The sequence below is a fragment of the Danio rerio genome, chromosome 22 (assembly GCF_052040795.2).
Source record: "Danio rerio strain M-AB ecotype USA chromosome 22, GRCz13ab, whole genome shotgun sequence".
In the NCBI taxonomy this organism is placed as follows: Eukaryota; Metazoa; Chordata; class Actinopteri; order Cypriniformes; family Danionidae; genus Danio; species Danio rerio.
Window position 1 is genome coordinate 30,792,501 of NC_141042.1, and position 22,165 is coordinate 30,814,665.

The 22,165-nt window shown below is 33.7% G+C and overlaps 2 protein-coding genes and 1 long non-coding RNA gene across 3 annotated transcripts in view; 2 read left to right on the top strand and 1 right to left on the bottom strand.

The window, feature by feature from the left end:
* Positions 1–22,165, top strand: part of LOC147838569 (uncharacterized) — a 142,783-nt gene that overhangs the window by 95,896 nt on the left and 24,722 nt on the right. The gene's annotated exons all lie outside the window — the stretch shown is intronic.
* The window catches only part of LOC141380213 (uncharacterized), an 89,523-nt gene that overhangs the window by 57,567 nt on the left and 9,791 nt on the right, over positions 1–22,165 (top strand). The gene's annotated exons all lie outside the window — the stretch shown is intronic.
* LOC147838570 (uncharacterized) lies at positions 9,249–20,845 on the bottom strand. The gene is made up of 5 exons (XM_087304546.1): positions 20,799–20,845; positions 15,624–15,720; positions 13,792–13,902; positions 11,288–11,493; positions 9,249–9,534 (listed from the first exon to the last, which is right to left on the bottom strand). Exons 2-4 carry the CDS (start codon positions 15,711–15,713, stop codon positions 11,350–11,352), a joined length of 345 nt encoding a protein of 114 aa, XP_087160672.1. The 5' UTR covers positions 15,714–15,720; positions 20,799–20,845; the 3' UTR covers positions 9,249–9,534; positions 11,288–11,349.

The window sequence follows — 22,165 nt, forward strand, 5'->3', positions numbered from 1 at the left end:
GGATGTGGTGGTTTCCTGTCCCCGGATGATTGGCATGAGCACTGCATTGCATGTCTTGGGGTCTAGCATGTGTTAATGTGTTAATGCGGTGCTCGCGGGCAGTTCATATCGTCATTGCGATGCCATGTCTGTTGCGCAGTTAAGATCCCGGCTAGCCCTTGCAAAAGGGCGATCCACCCCAGCTGTCCCCTGCACTGCAGCGAGCACTCGGGCAGGTCTGAGGGTTCCAATGGGAGATTATCCGTCGCGTCCGGAAACGCGGACCTCCCACTCCTCCAAACGCTCCATCCAAGCTTCAAGCGGAGTAAGCGATCCGTCAAACCAGATGGTAGCCCGGACGTTCGATGACATCGGGGACCAGACGTCCACTGCTGGATCGGAGGGTGGGCTTTTTCATTTAAACTGACATGTTAGACGTGCTTTCCCGGGCTGCTTCGGCCATGGGGTTGGAGATGGTTTATCCCCCAGCTCCGCGGCCTGACCAACTAGATGGGTACTACGTAGAGGACAAGAGGGCAAAGCCTTCGAAGCCCCTCATCCCCTTCTTCACGGAGGTGCACAGTAGGCTCGCGCAGTTTTGGAGGGCACCTTTTTTGCGCGTGTCCCTCTGCCCTCACCACTCTTGACGGTGGAGCAGCCAGGGGGAATGAAGCGATTCCTCAGGTCGTGCGCGCCATTGCGAACAATCTTTGTCCATGGTGCGCCTCTTCTTTGCGGGGTCCACCTCGTCTCCCATCAAAAGCCTGTAGGTTATCTGACTCCCTCGGAGCCAGAGCTTACAAGGCTGCGGGCCAGGCTGCTTCCGCCTTGCACGCTATGGCCACCTACCAGCGCTTACAAGCGCAGGCGCTGCCCAGCTGCACGAGGGTGGGGCCAACTTAAGCTTGCTTCGTGAGCTCGGCACCGCAACCAACTATGTTCTTCGGACCTCTAAGTCCGCTGCGTGTGCATTGGGGAGGACTAATGTCATAATTAGTGATCCAGGAGTGATCCCTCTGGCTAATCTTGGCTGATATGTGCTAAGTTGACAAAGTCCGCTTTCTTGACTCCCCCATATCCCAAGCTGGCCTGTTCGGTGACACCATCGGTGAATTCACCCATGAATTCAAGGCGGTGAGAGAGCAGTCTGATGCGATGGGTAATGAAATCTATCGGCGGGACTGTAAGCCCGCTCTGCCCGCCGAGCCATCCATATCTGCTGCTCCTCGCCAAAGGTGCCCATCTACGAGAGCTGCCCATCCCTGCACACGCCTCCAGCGAAGCAGGTGCGTCTAGCACCTCGAAAGCAGGCAGCCCCCCCTGCCCAGAGTGCCGTTAAGTCCGGTAAATGGACCAAAAAGCATCCCTGGGACAGGTCATCTGGAGATGAGGAATTTGCTCTTTCCCCACTGGAGGGCCCCATTTCCAATGTCACTTTTCACTGCCACACGAACATCAATGAAAGAGCACTTTTCCACTTCCCCGGATGTGACAGCCCGAACCCTGCCAGTCTGGGACGCTACGCTATGACGTTCTGTGCATTGCGCCAGGGGCTCACAGGCGCTGGGAGGACGGTCTCCTTTCTCCCACCCCTCGAGCCCCCCCTCCGGAGTTTGGGTGCGAGGTGAGAGTGAATTAGCGATTGTAGCGTAGGTCCATTAGTGAGAGCTCTGCCTGCCTGGTTAGCGTGGGCCAGCCCTTCGCGGTGGCTCATACGCACAATCAGACTTGGCTATGTGATTCAGTTTGCAGAACGACCCCCCAAGTTCATGGGTATCAACCAAGTTCAATCTAGCTGGTCCCTCCAGCTGAGATGGAGAGCGGGTTTTACAGCCCATACTTCATCGAGCCCAAAAAGAGTGGTGGGTCACGGCCAATCCTAGATCTCCACACTTTGTTCAGCTTACTGCACAAGCTACTGTTCAGAATGCTTACGCAGAAGCACATCCTCAAGTGCGTTCGTCCTCAGGACCGGTCTGCAGGGATAGACCTGAAGTACTCCGCGGAGGGGGAGTACAAAGCTCGCGGAGGGGGCCTTAGCGCCCCTTCGGCTCGCGGGCATCCGCATGCTCAATTATCTCGGTGACTAGCTGATTTTAGCCCTTTCTCAGGAGCAATTGATTATGCATAAAGACAAGGTGCTTCAGCAAAATAGTGGTCCCACTGAAATTATTTCATATTTCATATTATTATTTCATATGGCATCCGCAGCCACTGTCACGCCACTCGGATTACTCCATATAAGACCACTTCAGCACTGGCTTCACAATCGAGTCCCCAAACTTGCATGGCATGCGGGCACACACCGAGTAACTGTTACTGCGCTGTGTCGCCGCGCCCTCAGCCCTTGGAATCACCCCTGAATGAACCCTCAGCCCTTGGAATGACTTGGAATGACCCCACAGGCCAGAGTGCCTCTAGGAAAGGCATCCAGTCATGTTGTTTCAACAGATGCTTCCAGCACGGGCTGGGGGGCTTTGTGTTGTGGGCATGCAGCTGCGGGCCTGTAGAAAGGAACCCAGTTGCATTGCCATGTCAATCGCCTAGAGCTGTTGGCATTGTTCCTCGCTCTCCACCATTTTTTTCCGGTGCTGGTCAGGATGGACAGCAGGGGCGGACTGGCCATCTGGCATACCGGGCACTTTCCCGGTGGGCCGACGTACTTTTTGGGCTGGGCTGATCATCGTCTTATGATCTGATCAAGCCCATAAAAGGCTTAGCAGCCTTTCGTTTTTTTCTGCCTTATTAATTGACGCTGCTGTGATCTGTGACTCTCTTAGAGTAGATGCTTTTTTTCCTGGACAGACAGGGCCGGCCCATGTGACACTCTGCAGCCCATTGGTTCTTTTCTGTATTGACATTGGGCTGGCCCAATCACAAACCCCTATTTTGGACTCCGTGTGAGCGTGCGTCATCTGTGTTTGTTTGTCAAAATAGTCAAGAATCAGAGAGAAGAAACGCAAGGGAGGTGCAGAGAAATCGCGGGAAATACAACGGCGTTTCATTTAGCGGTTCTGAAAAGTTCTTTGTTTATTCTAGCACGCTCGTCCTGATTTTGCCAAGTGCTAGTTGTCCTGAGACCAACATATTTTATGATGACCCAGGGACATCATTTCTATCAGCCAATCAAACGTTATTACGTCATCATTATGAGCCTCCTGCAGAGTCCGCCAAAAACGCAAATTCAAAAAAGAAAACACACACACACACACCCACGCACAGGCAACTGCCATTTTCACCAGTAAAGAGGACAGGTGAAGAGGACAAGTGAAGAGGTGAGATCACCAGTTTTCTTCTATAAGTTTACAGAAGCATTAATGATTGTAAAATTCATATGTGTTTATGGATTTGTCCTTTTTTCCAGCGAAGTAATCGAGCAACGTTTAACTTTTGTTTGCATTAAGTTAGCCTAATTAGCCGTCCCTACCTAACGTTAGTTTAGCGTGCTGCTCTTCCGCTACTGTGATTTACTTTCTGGTATTAATTAAAACAAGCTAACAACATTGTTTTGAATACTTAAATCTAGCAAACGTTATTAAACGCGACTAAACTTACCCTCTTGCTAATTTAACGACCTTTTTTTCTAATAATTCGGTTTTTAGCATGTATTATGTAAATTTCATTTAAAGACACGCCAGAAATGTGGACCAACACAGCACTAACGTTAGTTTAAACACAAGACAGTAGGTTATTTGAGGCGTTAACTACTGTGAATCGCTGCAAAAATTCAACTAACGTTATTGATTTAATAATTTATTCTGTTAAATATGTTGGCATCATCACAGGTTTATTAATATCATTTCTATTTTAACCTCAGGTCATCATCACTGATTTATTAATATGTTAGGTCATCATCACTAATTTATTAATTTCTTTAATATGTTAACCTCAGGTCATCATCACTGATTTATTAATATATTTAATATGTTAACCTCAGGTCATCATCACTAATTTATTAATATATTTAATATGTTAACCTCAGGTCATCATCACTGATTTATTATTATTATTAATATGCTAACCTCAGGTCATCATCACTGATTTATTATTATTATTAATATGCTAACCTCAGGTCATCATCACTGATTTATTAATATTATTAATATGTTAACCTCAGGTCATCATCACTGATTTATTAATATTATAAATATTTTAACCTCAGGTCATCATCACTGATCAATTAATATTATTAATATGTTAACCTCAGGTCATCATCACTGATGTATTAATAATATGTTAACCTCAGGTCATCATCACTGATTTATTAATATTATTAATACGTCATCATCACTGATTTATTAATATGTTAACCTCAGGTCATCATCACTGATTTATTAATATTATTAATTTGTTAACCCCAGGCCATCATCGCTGATTTTTTTATGTTATTAATATCTTAACCTCAGGTCATCATCGCTGATTTATTAATATTGTTAATATCTTAACCTCAGGTCATCATCACTGATTTGTTAATATTATTAATATCTTAACATCAGGTCATCATCACTGATTTATTAATATGTTAACCTCAGAATATCATCACTGATTTATTAATAATAATAAAATATTAACCTCAGGTCATCATCACTGATTTATTAATATTATTAATACATTAACCTCAGGTCATTATTGATTTATTAATATTATTAATATGTTAACCTCAGGTCATCATAGCTGATTTATTATTATCATTAATACTTTAACCTTAGGTTATCATCGCTGATTTATGAATGTTAACATGTTAACCACAGGTCATCATCACTAATTTATTAATAATATGTTAACCTCAGGTCATCATCGCTGATTTATTAATATTATTAACATGTTAACCTCAGGTCATCCTCACTAATTTATTAATATATTTAATATGTTAACCTCAGGTCATCATCACTAATTTATTAATATATTTAATATGTTAACCTCAGGTCATCATCACTGATTTTTTAATATTAATATGTTAACCTCAGGTCATTAGCACTGATTTATTAATATTATTAACATGTTAACCTCAGGTCATCATCACTGATTTATTAATATTATTAATATGTTAACCTTAGGTCATCATCACTAATTTATTAATATATTTAATATGTTAACCTCAGGTCATCATCACTGATTTATTAATATGTTAACCTCAGGTTATCATCACTGATTTATTAATAATAATAATAATATTATGTTAACCTCAGGTCATCATCACTAATTTATTAATATTATTAATACGTTAACCTCAGGTCATCGATTTATTAATATTATTAATATGTTAACCTCAGGTCATCATCACTGATTTATTAATATTATTAATATGTTAACCTCGGGTCATCATCCCTGATTTATTATTATTATTAATATGTTAACCTCAGGTCATCATAACTGATTTATTAAAATTATAAATATGTTAATCTCAGGTCATCATCACTGATTTATTAATATTATTAATATTTTAACCTTAGGTCATCATCACTGATCAATTAATATTATTAATATGTTAACCTCAGGTCATAATCACTGATTTATTAATATTATTAATATGTTAACCTCAGGTCATCATCACTGATGTATTAATAATATGTTAACCTCAGGTCATCATCACTGATTTATTAATATTATTAATACGTCATCATCACTGATTTATTAATATGTTAACTTCAGGTCATCATCACTGATTTATTAATATTATTAATTTGTTAACCTCAGGCCATCATCGCTGATTTTTTAATGTTATTAATATCTTAACCTCAGGTCATCATCGCTAATTTATTAATATTGTTAATATCTTAACCTCAGGTCATCATCACTGATTTAGTAATATTATTAATATCTTAACATCAGGTCATCATCACGGATTTATTAATATGTTAACCTCAGGTTATCATCACTGATTTATTATTAATAATAAAATATTAACCTCAGGTCATCATCACTGATTTATTAATATTATTAATACGGTAACCTCAGGTCATCATTGATTTATTAATGTTATTAATATGTTAACCTTAGGTCATCATAGCTGATTTATTATTATCATTAATACTTTAATCACAGGTCATCATCACTAATTTATTAATAATATGTTAACCTCAGGTCATCATCGCTGATTTATTAATATTATTAAAATGTTAACCTAAGGTCATCATCACTAATTTATTAATATATTTAATATGTTAACCTCAGGTCATCATCACTAATTTATTAATATATTTAATATGTTAACCTCAGGTCATCATCACTGATTTTTTAATATTAATATGTTAACCTCAGGTCATTAGCACTGATTTATTAATATTATTAACATGTTAACCTCAGGTCATCATCACTGATTTATTAATATTATTAATATGTTAAGCTCAGGTCATCATCACTAATTTATTAATATACTTAATATGTTAACCTCAGGTCATCATCACTGATTTATTAATATGTTAACCTCAGGTTATCATCACTGATTTATTAATAATAATAATATGTTAACCTCAGGTCATCATCACTAATTTATTAATATTATTAATACGTTAACCTCAGGTCATCGATTTATTAATATTATTAATATGTTAACCTCAGGTCATCCTCACTGATTTATTAATATTATTAATATGTTAACCTCAGGTCATCATGACTGATTTATTAATATTATTAATATGTTAACCTCGGGTCATCATCCCTGATTTATTAATATTATTAATATGTTAACCTCGGGTCATCATCACTGATTTATTAATATTATTAATATGTTAACCTCAGATCATCATCACTGATTTATTAATATTAATAATATCTTAATCTCAGGTCATCATCACTGATTTTTTAATATTATGCTAAACTCAGGTCGTCATCACTGATTTATTCATATAAATATGTTAACCTCAGGTCATCATCACTGATTTTGTAATATTTTGCTAAACTCAGGTCATCATCACTGATTTATTAACATGTTAACCTCAGGTCATCATCACTAATTTATTAATATTATTAATACATCATAATCACTGATTTATTAATATTATTAATATCTTAACCTCAGGTAATCATCACTAATTTATTAATATTAATAATATCTTAACCTCAGGTCATCATCACTGATTTATTAACATGTTAACTCAGGTTATCATCACTGATTTATTAATAATAATATGTTAACCTCAGTTTATCATCACTAATGTATTAATATTAAGATGTTACCCTCAGGTCATCATCACTTATTTATTAATATTATTAACATTTTAACCTCAGGTAATCATCACCAATTTATTAATATTAATATTATCTTAACCTCAGGTCATCATCACTGATTTATTAATATTACTAATATCTTAACATCAGGTCATCATCACTGATTTAATAATAATATGTTAACCTCAGTTTATCATCACTGATGTATTAATATGTTAACCTCAGGTCATCACTGATTTATTAATATTATTAATATGTTAACCTCAGGTCATCATCACTGATTTATTAATATTATTAATATCTTAACCTCAGGTCATCATCACTGATTTATTAATAATAATATGTTAACCTCAGTTTATCATCACTGATGTATTAATATTAATATGTAAACCTCAGGTCATCACTGATTTATTAATATTATTAATATGTTAACCTCAGATCATCATCACTGATTTTTTAATATTATTAATACACCATAATCACTGATTTATTAATATTATTAATATCTTAACCTCAGGTAATCATCACTAATTTATTAATATTAATAATATCTTAACCTCAGGTCATCATCACTGATTTATTAACATGTTAACTCAGGTTATCATCACTGATTTATTAATAATAATATGTTAACCTCAGTTTATCATCACTAATGTATAAATATTAAGATGTTAACCTCAGGTCATCATCACTGATTTATTAATATTATTAACATTTTAACCTCAGGTAATCATCACCAATTTATTAATATTAATATTATCTTAACCTCAGGTCATCATCACTGATTTATTAATATTACTAATATCTTAACCTCAGGTCATCATCACTGATTTAATAATAATATGTTAACCTCAGTTTATCATCACTGATGTATTAATATGTTAACCTCAGGTCATCACTGATTTATTAATATTATTAATATCATAACCTCAGGTCATCATCACTGATTTATTAATAATAATATGTTAACATCAGTTTATCATCACTGATGTATTAATATGTTAACCTCAGGTCATCACAGATTTATTAACATTATTAATATGTTAACCTCAGGTCATCACTGATTTATTAATATTATTAATATCTTAACATCAGGTCATCATCACTGATTTATTAATATGTTAACCTCAGGTTATCATCACTAATTTATTAATAATAATATGTTAACCTCAGTTCATCATCACTGATGTATTAATATTAATATGTTAACCTCAGCTCGTCGATTTAATAATATTATTAATATGTTAACCTCAGGTCCTCATCACTGATTTATTAATAATAATATGTTAACCTCAGGTCATCATCACTAATTTGTAATATTATTAGTACGTTAACCTCAGGTCATCATCTCGGATTTATTAATATCATCACTGATGAGATATATATATGAGATATATATATATATATATACACACACACACACACACATACATACATATATATATATATATATATATATATATATATACACACACACACACACACATACATACATATATATAGATTTTTTTATTTATTTTTTTACATAAAAACAAGCAATAAATATTTTGTTCAGACTTCCTTAACTCTTTAAAACCTAATGAACTCTTTAAGTCGTTTTAAAGCTATAATTTTATACACATTTTAAGGATTGAGCTTCTAGATTTTAGTTTTGTGTAAAACCATTTCAGATTTACTATGCCCAGCAGCACAAACTCTCTTTTGGCATGAAAAAGTAGCAGTTTTTGGAGATGTTATAGTGTTTTATTAAACGTGATGTGTTTTATTGTAATATTAACATAGTACAAACCTTTCAGCCTGTTGTCTAGTCCCTCAATCAAGAAGTCAATTTATCAACTAGAAAATCAAAATCTAGCATCTTTTGTAATTTTGTATAACAGGCAACTCGTGATTGCAAGTAATATTATTGTTTTTTGTTTTTTTTTCAGGAGGAGCATTGAACAAGATAAATGTTCAAAACCTGAGCCCTGAATCATGCTTTGATTTGGCAACTCATTTCTTGGGACCTCTCGCAGTTGATGTTTTCTTTTCCGTTCTAGAGGACTGCCTGAAATAAGCTTAGTACACAACTAAGGTGGTAAACAAAAACAAAACTCAGATTACGTTTTTACAATTAGAATTTTATTTCATTTTAGACAGTTGTTCTATTGTAAATGTTATGTTCTAAACTGATATCAGATATACTGTACAAAATAAAATAAAATAAAAAACTTGTTTTCTTTGCGTTTTCTTCTTAGTTCTTCGTACATGAGGTCAGTTCTTCGTACATGGATTACTCAGTTAGCTGGATTTGGATAATGACGATTTGACACGATCCAGGATCATTTCGTTCTTCAAAACTGATCCGAGAGTCGCTGTCATAGCAACAGTTCTGGTAGCTCAAACCTGGTCGGGAGCAGGTTCAATTCATATAAACAGGATTAGATTGGGTCAGTTCAAGCAAAGATAATACAGAAAGAATGTACCAGATTCTGACATTTTCTTACAGTAGTGGTTATATACACTTGGGAAAATAGTAAATATTTATTTATATTTATATATTTATTAAATATTTATTATAAATAAATATTTATAAATAAAATATTTAATATATTTACTATTTTAAATAGTAAATATAAATATATATATATACACACATACATAAATACATACACACACAACAGTTCTGTCTGGATTTCGAAATTGACTGATAGCCGTGATATATTTAAGTAATATTAGCATCCGTACTACCTTTTTACCCTTTGTGTATAACTCCGCCCACATACAGCAGACACTACAGTTTGACATATATTATGGCTGTGACACAACAAAATATCTTTTTGAGGCTTTTTTTAGTCGAGAATGTAGTTGTTTTGATTGCAACTATGCAGTTTATTTGCAAGAATAGTGCTTATTTTAAAATATTTACAATTTCTGAGAGACAGCTCGTCGGCGACAGTTGACGTTTTTTATCCACAAGATGGCGACAGAACCGCATAATAAGTCCTTACGGCTGTTTCACACTGCAAGCGAAAGCAGTGCGTGAGCAGCGCGTATGTCGAGCAGTAGCAGCACACAGGTGTTTGCCTTTTACACCAGCTGCGTCTGCAGCAGGCAGCTCTTCGGCAGCTGCTGCAGAGATCAACATATCGCTGTCTATTCTATCTAGTTACCCATGTCTCTCTATACACTTTTCAAACATTTTATCTGCAACAAGACCAACGGCAACCTCCTCCTATGCTGTTTCTTTAACCTGCAAATCTTTATTTTACAAATTTTATAGATCAAACAGTACTGTATGCTTCTCAAACTATGAGGAGTACGTCAGAAGACAATCGCCAGTGATATGTCATTTGGTTTTTGATTGACAGGATGTTGTAAGCCTATAGTTATAATATCTATACAGTATAGTTATAATTATATTTTTACATGATCCACTTCAGTGATGTCCAGCGGCAGAGTAACAGCACGTTAATTCATGCTCGTGCAAAGGATGAGATGGATAAAATTGATCAATGCATGCCCTTCTTTTACTTATTTTCGAGTTGTCAGGTTCACAGTGCAAACAGCTCCCAGGTGAAATAACTTGAGCGAACATAAAGCAAAGCCGAATAAAGCTTTCTTCCACTGCTTGAGCAGCACAGCACACAGCGAGTTCACATCATCCAGCATGCATGTCGAACTACACTACCCACAATACACTTTGCTATGGACTACAATTCCCGTAAATCACTTCCCCTCGCCAAGAAAACTGATACTAAAATTGTCTAACTATTGGTTTTGTAGTTCGGCCCGAAATAAAGGTTTGTTGCAGTTTTTAATGGTTTAAGTTCATTTGATTGACTATATATAAATCAGTTGATATTATTGACGCATTTATTGAGTAAAATTGTTACTTTTTACTGTCATTCAATGTATTTAGGTCATTATCAATGCACTGTCACTTTGAGCGTGAGCAGCGCGTCAAAAATAGACCCAGCGCCGAAACTATCGCTGCACTGCTGCTTCAGCGACGTATGAAAGCTCTAATCTGTTAACATGGACGCCAAAAAAAACACGCACCGTTGACGCTTGCGGTGTGAAACAGGCGTTACGCTTAAAAGATATAACAGTCTGATTTCGAACTATAGCAGATCAAATATTAAACTGGTAAGCACACCTGCCAACACTTCCGTTTTTCATGGGGGTATCATGTATTTCAGACCAGTCTCCCTGTTTGTGTCAGAGTCTCTGTTTATAGCATCTTCCAAAGTTAGACCACAGATGACCAATTGTCTCCAAGTTGTTCCTGAAGTACTTGCAGACATATTTGAAGTTCCTAAACTGGCAGTGAAACATTTCAGCCTTTTCCTTAAATTCTTGTGCCTGTAAAAATTGACAAGGAAAATCATGTTTCATGTTGTTAGCATAAAAACTGCTGTAGATTTTTAGGTCATTAAATAATCCTTCACACAGATATATACCCCAGTGTGTGCGATAAATCTTAGAATCTTTATTGTTCTTATACTGTCTAAATCACTGTAGGTCTATGACTGGATAAACCAACATAACATAATACTATTTGCAGTAACTAAAACAGACCCACCAAACAATCCATGTTTATAACAAAAAAGAAAAGTTGCAAAGTTATCATAAATTATAAAAAGGCATCATAGTTTCACATTTAATCAAATTATAATACATTTAATCAATTCCTTTTGGACTATGTAAGATCTATGATCTGAAATGTTATTCAGAACAGAATTAAAATATATCTTTATATAAAACAAAAAAAAAATGTAGCTCATGCTGTGAAATGCACTTTAAACTGACCTAAAAAGGTATCAATTATTAATTAAGGTTGTTAATATAAATGGAATGCTTACAAATGTGTGTAAAATATGTAAAGTTAATCTATGAAACTCTGCACACCTAGCCTAGTTTATATCTGAACACAGTTGATAAGCAGCATAAATTCATTTTTGAAGGAGAGTAATTGTGTGTGAGTGAGAAGAGGCCAGATGCAAGTGTTATCTGAAAATTTCTCTTAAAATTAGAATTTTTTCTACAGCTCCTGTGTGTAGGTTTTGTAATTGAACTTTTGTGGTAAGGTGTGTTTTTTTCATTGCCTTTAAAGTTAAATAACAGCATAAACAATAAAGGCTGGAAAATATGCTAATTTTCAGCGTACGACAGTAGAATGTAGTTTGGGTAACTTTATTGACGTTGCTGGCAATCGTTCTTCTCAATATCATTCTTTTTGGTAAAAATAAAATAAAGAGGGGATAAGGATGTACATATTCATATTTGCTTTAACATGTTTAATAAAGCCAACAGTCAAATTTTACTAATACACATTTATCCAAATCTTAATATGTATATGTGGAAAATCTATTCATAAGACCATTTGAATCGAATATTAGCAAAACTATCATATTTACACAAACATGTGTAAGCCATAAAAAGGTGGTTGTACAACAAAGTACAGGGGGTATAAAACTGAGTATAATTAAATGACCCTTGAAAATTTACAAAAATAGAGCGCTTACGGACATAATTTTCAATGTTTAAATCAGCCCCGGAAATAATCTGCATGTGTTACTCTTGACCGCACACTGAGAGAAATCGAAAGTAACCCTGTCACTTAAAATGTAACTTTAAATGTCCAGTAGGTAGGGAGTCAAAACCAGAAGTATGTGATAGCACAACAATGATAGCGATTCAAAAATATATGTTTTGATGGGCCGAATATCATTATATTTTTGATGTCAGTTGTAGTTGGAGGAGGAAGCAGGACCGCAAATGGTTTGAGGGTCGGCAGTTTGAGACCTGACTTAGAGGCTTTTGCATCTGAACTCTTCATACTGTATGTGGGTTACCATTTTATATTAGCTGTCATTAACATTATTTTTTTCACATATTAAAAATGCATGTTACAAGCTTGTTACCAAAGTAGAATGACACATTAGAACATACAATTGTACTATAAGGGTGCTTTCACACCTGTGAATCGATTCAGTTGTTCCGAAAAAGAGATTACAAATGTTACATTGTTGCTCTTTGCTCTTGAAGCGGTTCACTTTCACACTTCAAAGTTTCTAATCGGACCAAAAGAGCTAATACAAGTCACGTGCGAGTAAACTCTCCTCACATTGGTCAGAGTGTCAGGGTTTATTTTGCAGCGTTCCGCTCAGCTGTCAGGGGGAGGTGGTGGTTTGGTGGTGGTTGACAAGGCGCGCACGCGCGACGTGTCTGAGGAGAGATGCAGTGGGGAGGGGTGAGAAGGGTGCGCGACGATGCCTATTTGAGGACCGGGAGGGAGACGTGTGATTACCGGGAGGTCATCACTTGTTTTCGGGCATCCGGAGACCCGTGAAACTTCCCACCCTACTCATAATTCTCTCTTCATATAGCCGTATGCCTATTACATATCCATAAAACACTGTGATATAACCGCGCTCGGATCGCATCGCTTTCTCACTGTAATCGAACCGCTCCAAGGTTCGTTTCTATCGAGCCGAGACTACCTCACTCAGGTGGTCTCGGAGCGATTACTTTGGCGTGGAATAGAGCGCAATTGCCTTGTTCACATATGCCAAACGAACCGCGCTAACTGGCCAAATGAGACAGGTTCTGAAACAGAAGTGTAGGTGTGAAAGCACTATAAAACAAATAGCAACACACCTTTGAACAGCATTTCATCTCTGACATAAACTGTATGATGTGCGCTCTTGAATCTGCCTTTTCAGGTCCACTCACACCAGATTCAGATATTGACAGCCAACAAGTTACTGCCTGTGTGTAATAAATGGTGGAAAAACGTAACACAACATATTTAATATGGTCAGAACTTCCATGACACATTCGAAATTAGGATCAAGCATTATAAGCTTCAAGTTAAGGGGTACTCAAATCAAAGTAAAAACAATATATGTTATTGCTTATTGCTACTTTTTTTTTTTTTTTTTGCTTAAGTGCATCGATGACTGACATAAACGCACAATAATACCCAGATAATGTCAAGTAATATTACAGTATGTTGTGTGACATGTTGCAATGTGAAATAAGCTTAAGCTCAATCCACTGATTCATTAGCAACTGGGCCCGGTTTTTCAAAAGTAATCCACTAGGATTTTGGATAAGGGATTGGATCAAATCTTGAAAATGGGTTTTTCAAATGAAAAAACCGATTACCTAATCGCATTAGATCACGTAATCTAATCTTGGTTTTTCATCCGGATCAAACCTTTACTTTGGGTTTTTCAGACCTTTTTTGTAGGATCTGGATCACTTTGATCCAAAAAACCTGGATTAAACTGATCCCACCAGAAAGATGGATTTAGTGTGGATTTCATGCCCAAAATGTAATAAAAACTTAAAAATTTTATTAAATAATACTATTTTTGGATCACACATTATCTTACGAGATATACTATTGATTCATAAGGTTTTAATTTTATTTGTTCATCCATCAGGCTGTAGTGATTATTGGCTTTAACGTATTCAGCCTTTCAGTATAGGCCTACAGCAAAGTAGAAATAGCTTGGCCTCATAAAATAATCCCCCAATCAGCTGTCAAAATTTACCAAAAACAATACATTTTATTGTCAATAATTGATATCTATATTCATCACAATGGAAAATTTTTTTGTTTTTAGAATATTTATTAGTGATGCATGCAATGATTACAGAATAACCAAAAAAAAAAAAGTGCAAAGAATGGCAATGACTGATTTTAGAAATCTTTTTCAACAATTGCAAAAAGAGACTGAAAGGGCAGAAGCACAGCTTTATCTGGCAGAGGAACAACTGACTCCAAACTGCAGCAAACCAAGGCCAGACTTCAGATCCGCCTCTTAAAGGCTACGCTCAGACAAGCTGCTCTCTCCACATCAGATGAGGAAGTCTGAAATTATTGTGGAGTTTTTGACATTAAGTCTTTTTTTTTTATCTACATCTATATTTGAAACTTATTATAAATATCCTCAATGTACAGTGTTGTAGGTCTCAGATGAGCGGACTGCTGGAAGAGGATGGGGTGGGGTTTTTCTTGTTTTTATTATTATTATTTTATTATTTATTTAATTTTCTTAGTTTTCATTTTAAATAAAAATAAAGTTATATCTACCCCACACTGGCTATTCTACTTGTTGCTCTTTACACAGGCCTATCTATTTATCTACATTGTGATTGAGCACTGGTAATCCAGATTTAGTGATCCTGAAAAGTTCCTATCCGGATCAGATTGATCCAATCCGATGTTGCTTTGAAAAACTGGCTCAAAAAGTAAGCTGGATTACGTGATCACGGATCGCAAAAACAGGATTACTACATCCAGATCAATTTGATGCGGATTAAACCTTTTGAAAAACCGGGCCCTAAAGATGAAAAAATGTGAATGGTAATCCTGTTAGAGATTTACATAAAAAAATATATTAATATGACAGTTGATAAAAATAGAATATGAATCTATAAAATGAGGAAAAACAAAAGCAGTATCTTAACTTAGTACTTACTTGCGTTACATGGTACCAACAAAGGAGACTGTCTGACTCGTTGAACACCTTACGGATGGCATTGATTTCAGCCTGGTCTTTTTCAACCATAAAACACCTAAAAAATAAATACTTTAAACTTTAAGATAGAGAAAACAAATACAAAATATTACAAATGTTTGCTCTCCAAAGAATGCATTTTGTTGTTTACTTTTATTTACCTTCTCTAGAAAAAAAAACAATTTATGCATGAAATCAACATCTAGCAAATACCAATTCTGACCCGAATTTGCTAATATAAAGTAAAAATCCACAATATTAACAATTATGACCTGAGGTTAACGTATTATCAATAAATCAGTGATGATGACCTGAGGTTAGCATATTATTAATATTAATAAATCAGTGATGACCTGAGGTTAGCATATTATTAATATTAATAAATCAGTGATGACCTGAGGTTAGCATATTATTAATATTAATAAATCAGTGATGATGACCTGAGGTTAGCATATTATTAATATTAATAAATCAGTGATGATGACCTGAGGTTAGCATATTAATAATATTGATAAATCAGTGATGATGACCTGAGGTTAACGCATTATTAATAAATCAGAGATGATGACCTGTATATTAATAAATCAGTGATGATGACCTGAGGTTAGCATATTATTAATATTAATAAATCAGCGATGATGACCTGAGGTTAACATATTAATAATATTAATAAATCAGTGATGACCTGAGGTTAACATGTTAATTATATTAATAAATCAGTGATGACCTGAGGTCAACATAGTAATAATATAAATAAATCAGTGCTGATGACCTGTGGTTAACATATTAATAATATTAATAAATCAGTGATAATGACCTGAGGTTAACATATTAATAATATTAATAAATCAATGATGACCTGAGGTTAACATATTAATATTAATTAATCAGTCAGTGATGATGACCTGAGGTTAATGTATTAATAATATTAATAAATCAGTGATGATGACCTGAGGTTAACATATTAATAATATTAATAAATTGACGACCTGAGGTTAACGTATTAATAATATTAATAAATCAGTGATGATGACCTGAGGTTAACATATTAATAATATTAATAAATCAATGATGACCTGAGGTTAACATAATAATATTAATTATTCAGTCAGTGATGATGACCTGAGGTTAATGTAGTAATAATATTAATAAATCAGTGATGATGACCTGAGGTTAACATATTAATAATACTAATAAATTGATGACCTGAGGTTAACGTATTAATAATATTAATAAATCAGTGATTAAGACCTCTGGTTAACGTATTAATGATATTAATAAATCAGTGATGATGACCCGAGGTTAATATATTAATAATATTAATAAATCAATGATGACCTGAGGTTAACATATTAATATTAATTAATCAGTCAGTGATGATGACCTGAGGTTAATGTATTAATAATATTAATAAATCAGTGATGACGACCTGAGGTTAATATATTAATAATATTAATAAATTAATGTTGACCTGAGGTTAACATAATAATATTAATTAATCAGTCAGTGATAATTACCTGAGGTTAATGTATTAATAATATTAATAAATCAGTGATGATGACCTGAGGTTAACATATTAAAAATATTAATAAATTGATGACCTGAGGTTAACGTATTAATAATATAATAAAATCAGTGATTAAGACCTCTGGTTAACATATTATTAATATTAATAAATCACTGATGATGACCTGAGGTTAACATATTAATAATATTAATAAATCAGTGATGATGACCTGAGGTTAACAATTTATAAATAATAAATCAGTGATGATGACCTGAGGTTAACACATTAATAATATTAATAAATCAGCTATGATGACCTGAGGTTAACATACTAATAATATTAATGAATCCGTGATGATGACCTGAGGTTAACATATTAATAAATCAGTTAAGGCCATGAGGTTAACATGTTAATTATATTAATAAATCAGTGATGACATGAGGTTAACATGTTAATAATATTAATAAATCAGTGATGACCTGAGGTCAACATATTAATAATATACATAAATCAGTGATGATGACCTGTGGTTAACATATAAATAATATGAATAAATCGACGACCTGAGGTTAACATATTAATAATATTAATAAATCAATGATGACCTGAGGTTAACATATTAATAATATTAATAAATCAGCGATGATAACCTTAGGTTAACGTATTAATAATATTAATAAATCAGTGATGATGACATGAGGTTAAAGTATCAATAATATTAATAAATCAGTGATTGTGACCTGTGATTAACGTATTAATAATATTAATAAATCAGTGATGATGACCTGAGGTTAACATATTAATAATATTAATAAATTGACGACCTGAGGTTAACATATTAATAATATTAATAAATCAGTGATGATGACCTGAGGTTAACATATTAATAATATTAATAAATCAATGATGACCTGAGGTTAACATACTAATAATATTAATGAATCCGTGATGATGACCTGAGGTTAACATATTAATAAATCAGTTAAGGCCATGAGGTTAACATGTTAATTATATTAATAAATCAGTGATGACATGAGGTTAACATGTTAATAATATTAATAAATCAGTGATGACCTGAGGTCAACATATTAATAATATACATAAATCAGTGATGATGACCTGTGGTTAACATATAAATAATATGAATAAATCGACGACCTGAGGTTAACATATTAATAATATTAATAAATCAATGATGACCTGAGGTTAACATATTAATACTATTAATAAATCAGCGATGATAACCTTAGGTTAACGTATTAATAATATTAATAAATCAGTGATGATGACATGAGGTTAAAGTATCAATAATATTAATAAATCAGTGATTGTGACCTGTGATTAACGTATTAATAATATTAATAAATCAGTGATTATGACCTGAGGTTAAAGTGTTAATAATATTAATAAATCAGTGATGATGACCTGAGGTTAACATATTAATAATATTAATAAATTGACGACCTGAGGTTAACGTATTAATAATATTAATAAATCAGTGATGATGACCTGAGGTTAACATATTAATAAAATTAATAAATCAATGATGACCTGAGGTTAACATAATAATATTAATTAATCAGTCAGTGATGACCTGAGGTTAATGTATTAATAATATTAATAAATCAGTGATGACGACCTGAGGTTAACATATTAATAATATTAATAAATCAATGTTGACCTGAGGTTAACATAATAATATTAATTAATCAGTCAGTGATGATGACCTGAGGTTAATGTATTAATAATATTAATAAATCAGTGATGATGACCTGAGGTTAACATATTAATAATAATAAATTGCCGACCTGAGGTTAACGTATTAATAATATAAAAAAATCAGTGATTAAGACCTCTGGTTAACGTATTATTAATATTAATAAATCAGTGATGATGACCTGAGGTTAACATATTAATAAATCCGTGATGATGACCTGAGGTTAACAATTTATAAATAATAAATCAGTGATGATGACCTGAGGTTAACACATTAATAATATTAATAAATCAGTGATGATGACCTGAGGTTAACATACTAATAATATTAATGAATCCGTGATGATGACCTGAGGTAAACATATTGATAATATTAATAAATCAGTTAAGGCCATGAGGTTAACATGTTAATTATATTAATAAATCAGTGATGACATGAGGTTAACATGTTAATAATATTAATAAATCAGTGATGACCTGAGGTCAACATATTAATTATATACATAAATCAGTGATGATGACCTGTGGTTAACATATTAATAATATTAATAAATCAATGATGACCTGAGGTTAACGTATTAATAATATTAATAAATCAGTGATGATAACCACAGGTTAACGTATCAATAATATTAATAAATCAGTGATTGTGACCTGTGATTAACGTATTAATACTATTAATAAATCAGTGATTATGACCTGAGGTTAAAGTTTTAATAATATTAATAAATCAGCTATGATGACTTGAGGTTAACATATTAATAAATCAATGATGACCTGAGGTTAACATATCAATATTATTAATAAATAAATTATGACCTGAGGTTAACGTATTATTAAAATTAATAAATCAGTGATTATGACCTGAGGTTAACATATTAATGATAATAAATCAGTGATGATGACCTGGGGTTATTGTATTAATAAAATTAATAAATCAGCGATGATAACCTGGGGTTAACAAATTACTAATAATAATAAATCAGTGATGATGACCTGAAGTTAAAATATAAATAATATAAATAAATCAGTGATGATGACCTGAGGTTAACATATTAATAATATAAATAAATCAGTGATGATGACCTGAGGTTAAAATATTCATATTAATTATTCAATCAGTGATGATGACCTGCAACGTATTAATAATATTAATAAATCAGTGATGATGACCTGAGATTAACTTATTAATAATATCAATAAATGAGTGATGATGACCTGAGATTAACTTATTAATAATATCAATAAATGAGTGATGATGACCTGTGGTTAAAGTATTAATAATAATAATAATAATAAATAAGTGATGATGGTCTGAGGTAAACGTATTATTAATATTAATAAATCAGCGATGATGACCTGAGATTAACATATTAATAATATTAATAAATCAGTGATGATGACCTGAGGTTAACATATTTAACAGAAAAAACTATTAAATAAAATCACTAACGTTAGTTGAATTTTTGCAGTGATTCACAGTAGTTAACGCCTCAAATAACCTACTGTCTTGTGTTTAAACTAACGTTAGTGCTGTGTTGGTCCACATTTCTGGCGTGTCTTTAAATGAAATTGACATAATACATGCTAAAAACCGAATTATTAGAAAAAAAGGTCGCTAAATTAGCAAGAGGGTAAGTTTAGTTGCGTTTAATAACGTTTGCTAGATTTAAATATTCAAAACAATATTGTTAGCTTGTTTTAATTAATACCAGAAAGTAAATCACAGTAGCGGAAGAGCAGCACGCTAAACTAACGTTAGGTAGGGACGGCTAATTAGGCTAACTTAATGCAAACAAAAGTTAAACGTTGCTCGTTTACCTCGCTGGAAAAAGGACAAATCCATAAACACATATGAATTTTACAATCATTAATGCTTCTGTAAACTTATAGAAGAAAACTGGTGATCTCACCTCTTCACTTGTCCTCTTCACCTGTCCTCTTCACTGGTGAAAATGGCAGTTGCCTGTGCGTGGGTGTGTGTGTGTGTTTTCTTTTTTGAATTTGCGTTTTTGGCGGACTCTGCAGGAGGCTCATAATGATGACATAATAACGTTTGATTGGCTGATAGTGATGATGTCCCTGGGTCATCATAAAATATGTTGGTCTCAGGACAACTAGCACTTGGCAAAATCAGGACGAGCATTCTAGCACACGGCTAAAAACGCAAATCACGTGACCACACACATGCACACTCTCTGTCAAGAGCTGCAGCTACTAGTTCAGCGCGGCTGAGCATTAACCCCAGGTGAGAGTGTAGTGCATGTCAGACAGTTCATCTGCTGGATGATCTCATCTCACTACAGTTGTTAAACGTGTTATTGAGTTCATCTTGTTGTCTCTAGAATCTAACAATTCTTATGTCTTTTGAATCACTTGTTCTCAGTTAACTGTTTTGGCTGAGTGCAAAGATAAGCTAATATATTAATTTATGTAACCACATACACTGATTCTGCACATTGACTGATTGCTTACCTTTATAGTTTAAATTTAATGTACGTTATACTGTTACAATGGCCATTATTGATTATTAAAACTGATATTCTGCAAAAGAGACAGGGTAAAGTTCATTCTTTTCAATGGAAATGAAAGGAGACAGTTATATTTAAGCCCTGTTTTGTTATAAATATGCAGTGAAGATGATGCTCATATAAATATGCAGCTTTACGAGGCTGTATAGTGTCTGTTAATCATAATATCAAAATGAAACAAATTTGACTTATATTATGTTTTCATTGTTTAGATAGTAAAACAGCATGCAGAATGAGGTGAATGAGGTTATAAAGTACATTGTTCCCTTTGAAGATTTAGCCATGCATTATTAGCAGGCAGTTTTTGTTATGTTTATTATTGAATAGGCTGAGTGAATCGTGTATTGTATAAGCTAAATTGGCTGTAGTGTATGAGTGTGTGTGAATGAGTGTGTATGGGTGATTTCCAATATTGGGTTGTGGCTGGAAAGGCATCTGCTGCATAAAACATACTGGAATAGTTGGCAGTTCATTCCACTGCGGCAACCCCTGATAAATAAGGGACTTATGCGAAGAAAAATAAATGAATGAATAGTGTATTTGTTAGAACTCAACAAATATCTTTATGGACAGTAAACAGAAATTAAATTGAGATTAAAGTTTTATATTTATTTATTTATTTCATATATATGGCTTTTGTGTTTTATAGAATATGAGTTGATAAAAATATTGGACGCGCATAGATAGATAGCATTTTGATTGAGTGTAGTGGGCCGCTCTGGCCCAAAATGCCAGGGCCGATTTTTTTG

What these genes read in the sequence shown, in the direction of transcription:
- LOC147838570 (XM_087304546.1), bottom strand. Translation starts at nt 15,713, where the DNA reads ATGGTTGAAAAAGACCAGGCTGAAATCAATGCCATCCGTAAGGTGTTC. An exon ending in GTTGGTACCATGTAACGCAA is followed by an intron (nt 13,903 to 15,623) that starts GTAAGTACTAAG and finishes TATTACACACAG; the next exon opens with GCAGTAACTTGTTGGCTGTC. An exon ending in AGATGAAATGCTGTTCAAAG is followed by an intron (nt 11,494 to 13,791) that starts GTGTGTTGCTAT and finishes CAATTTTTACAG; the next exon opens with GCACAAGAATTTAAGGAAAA.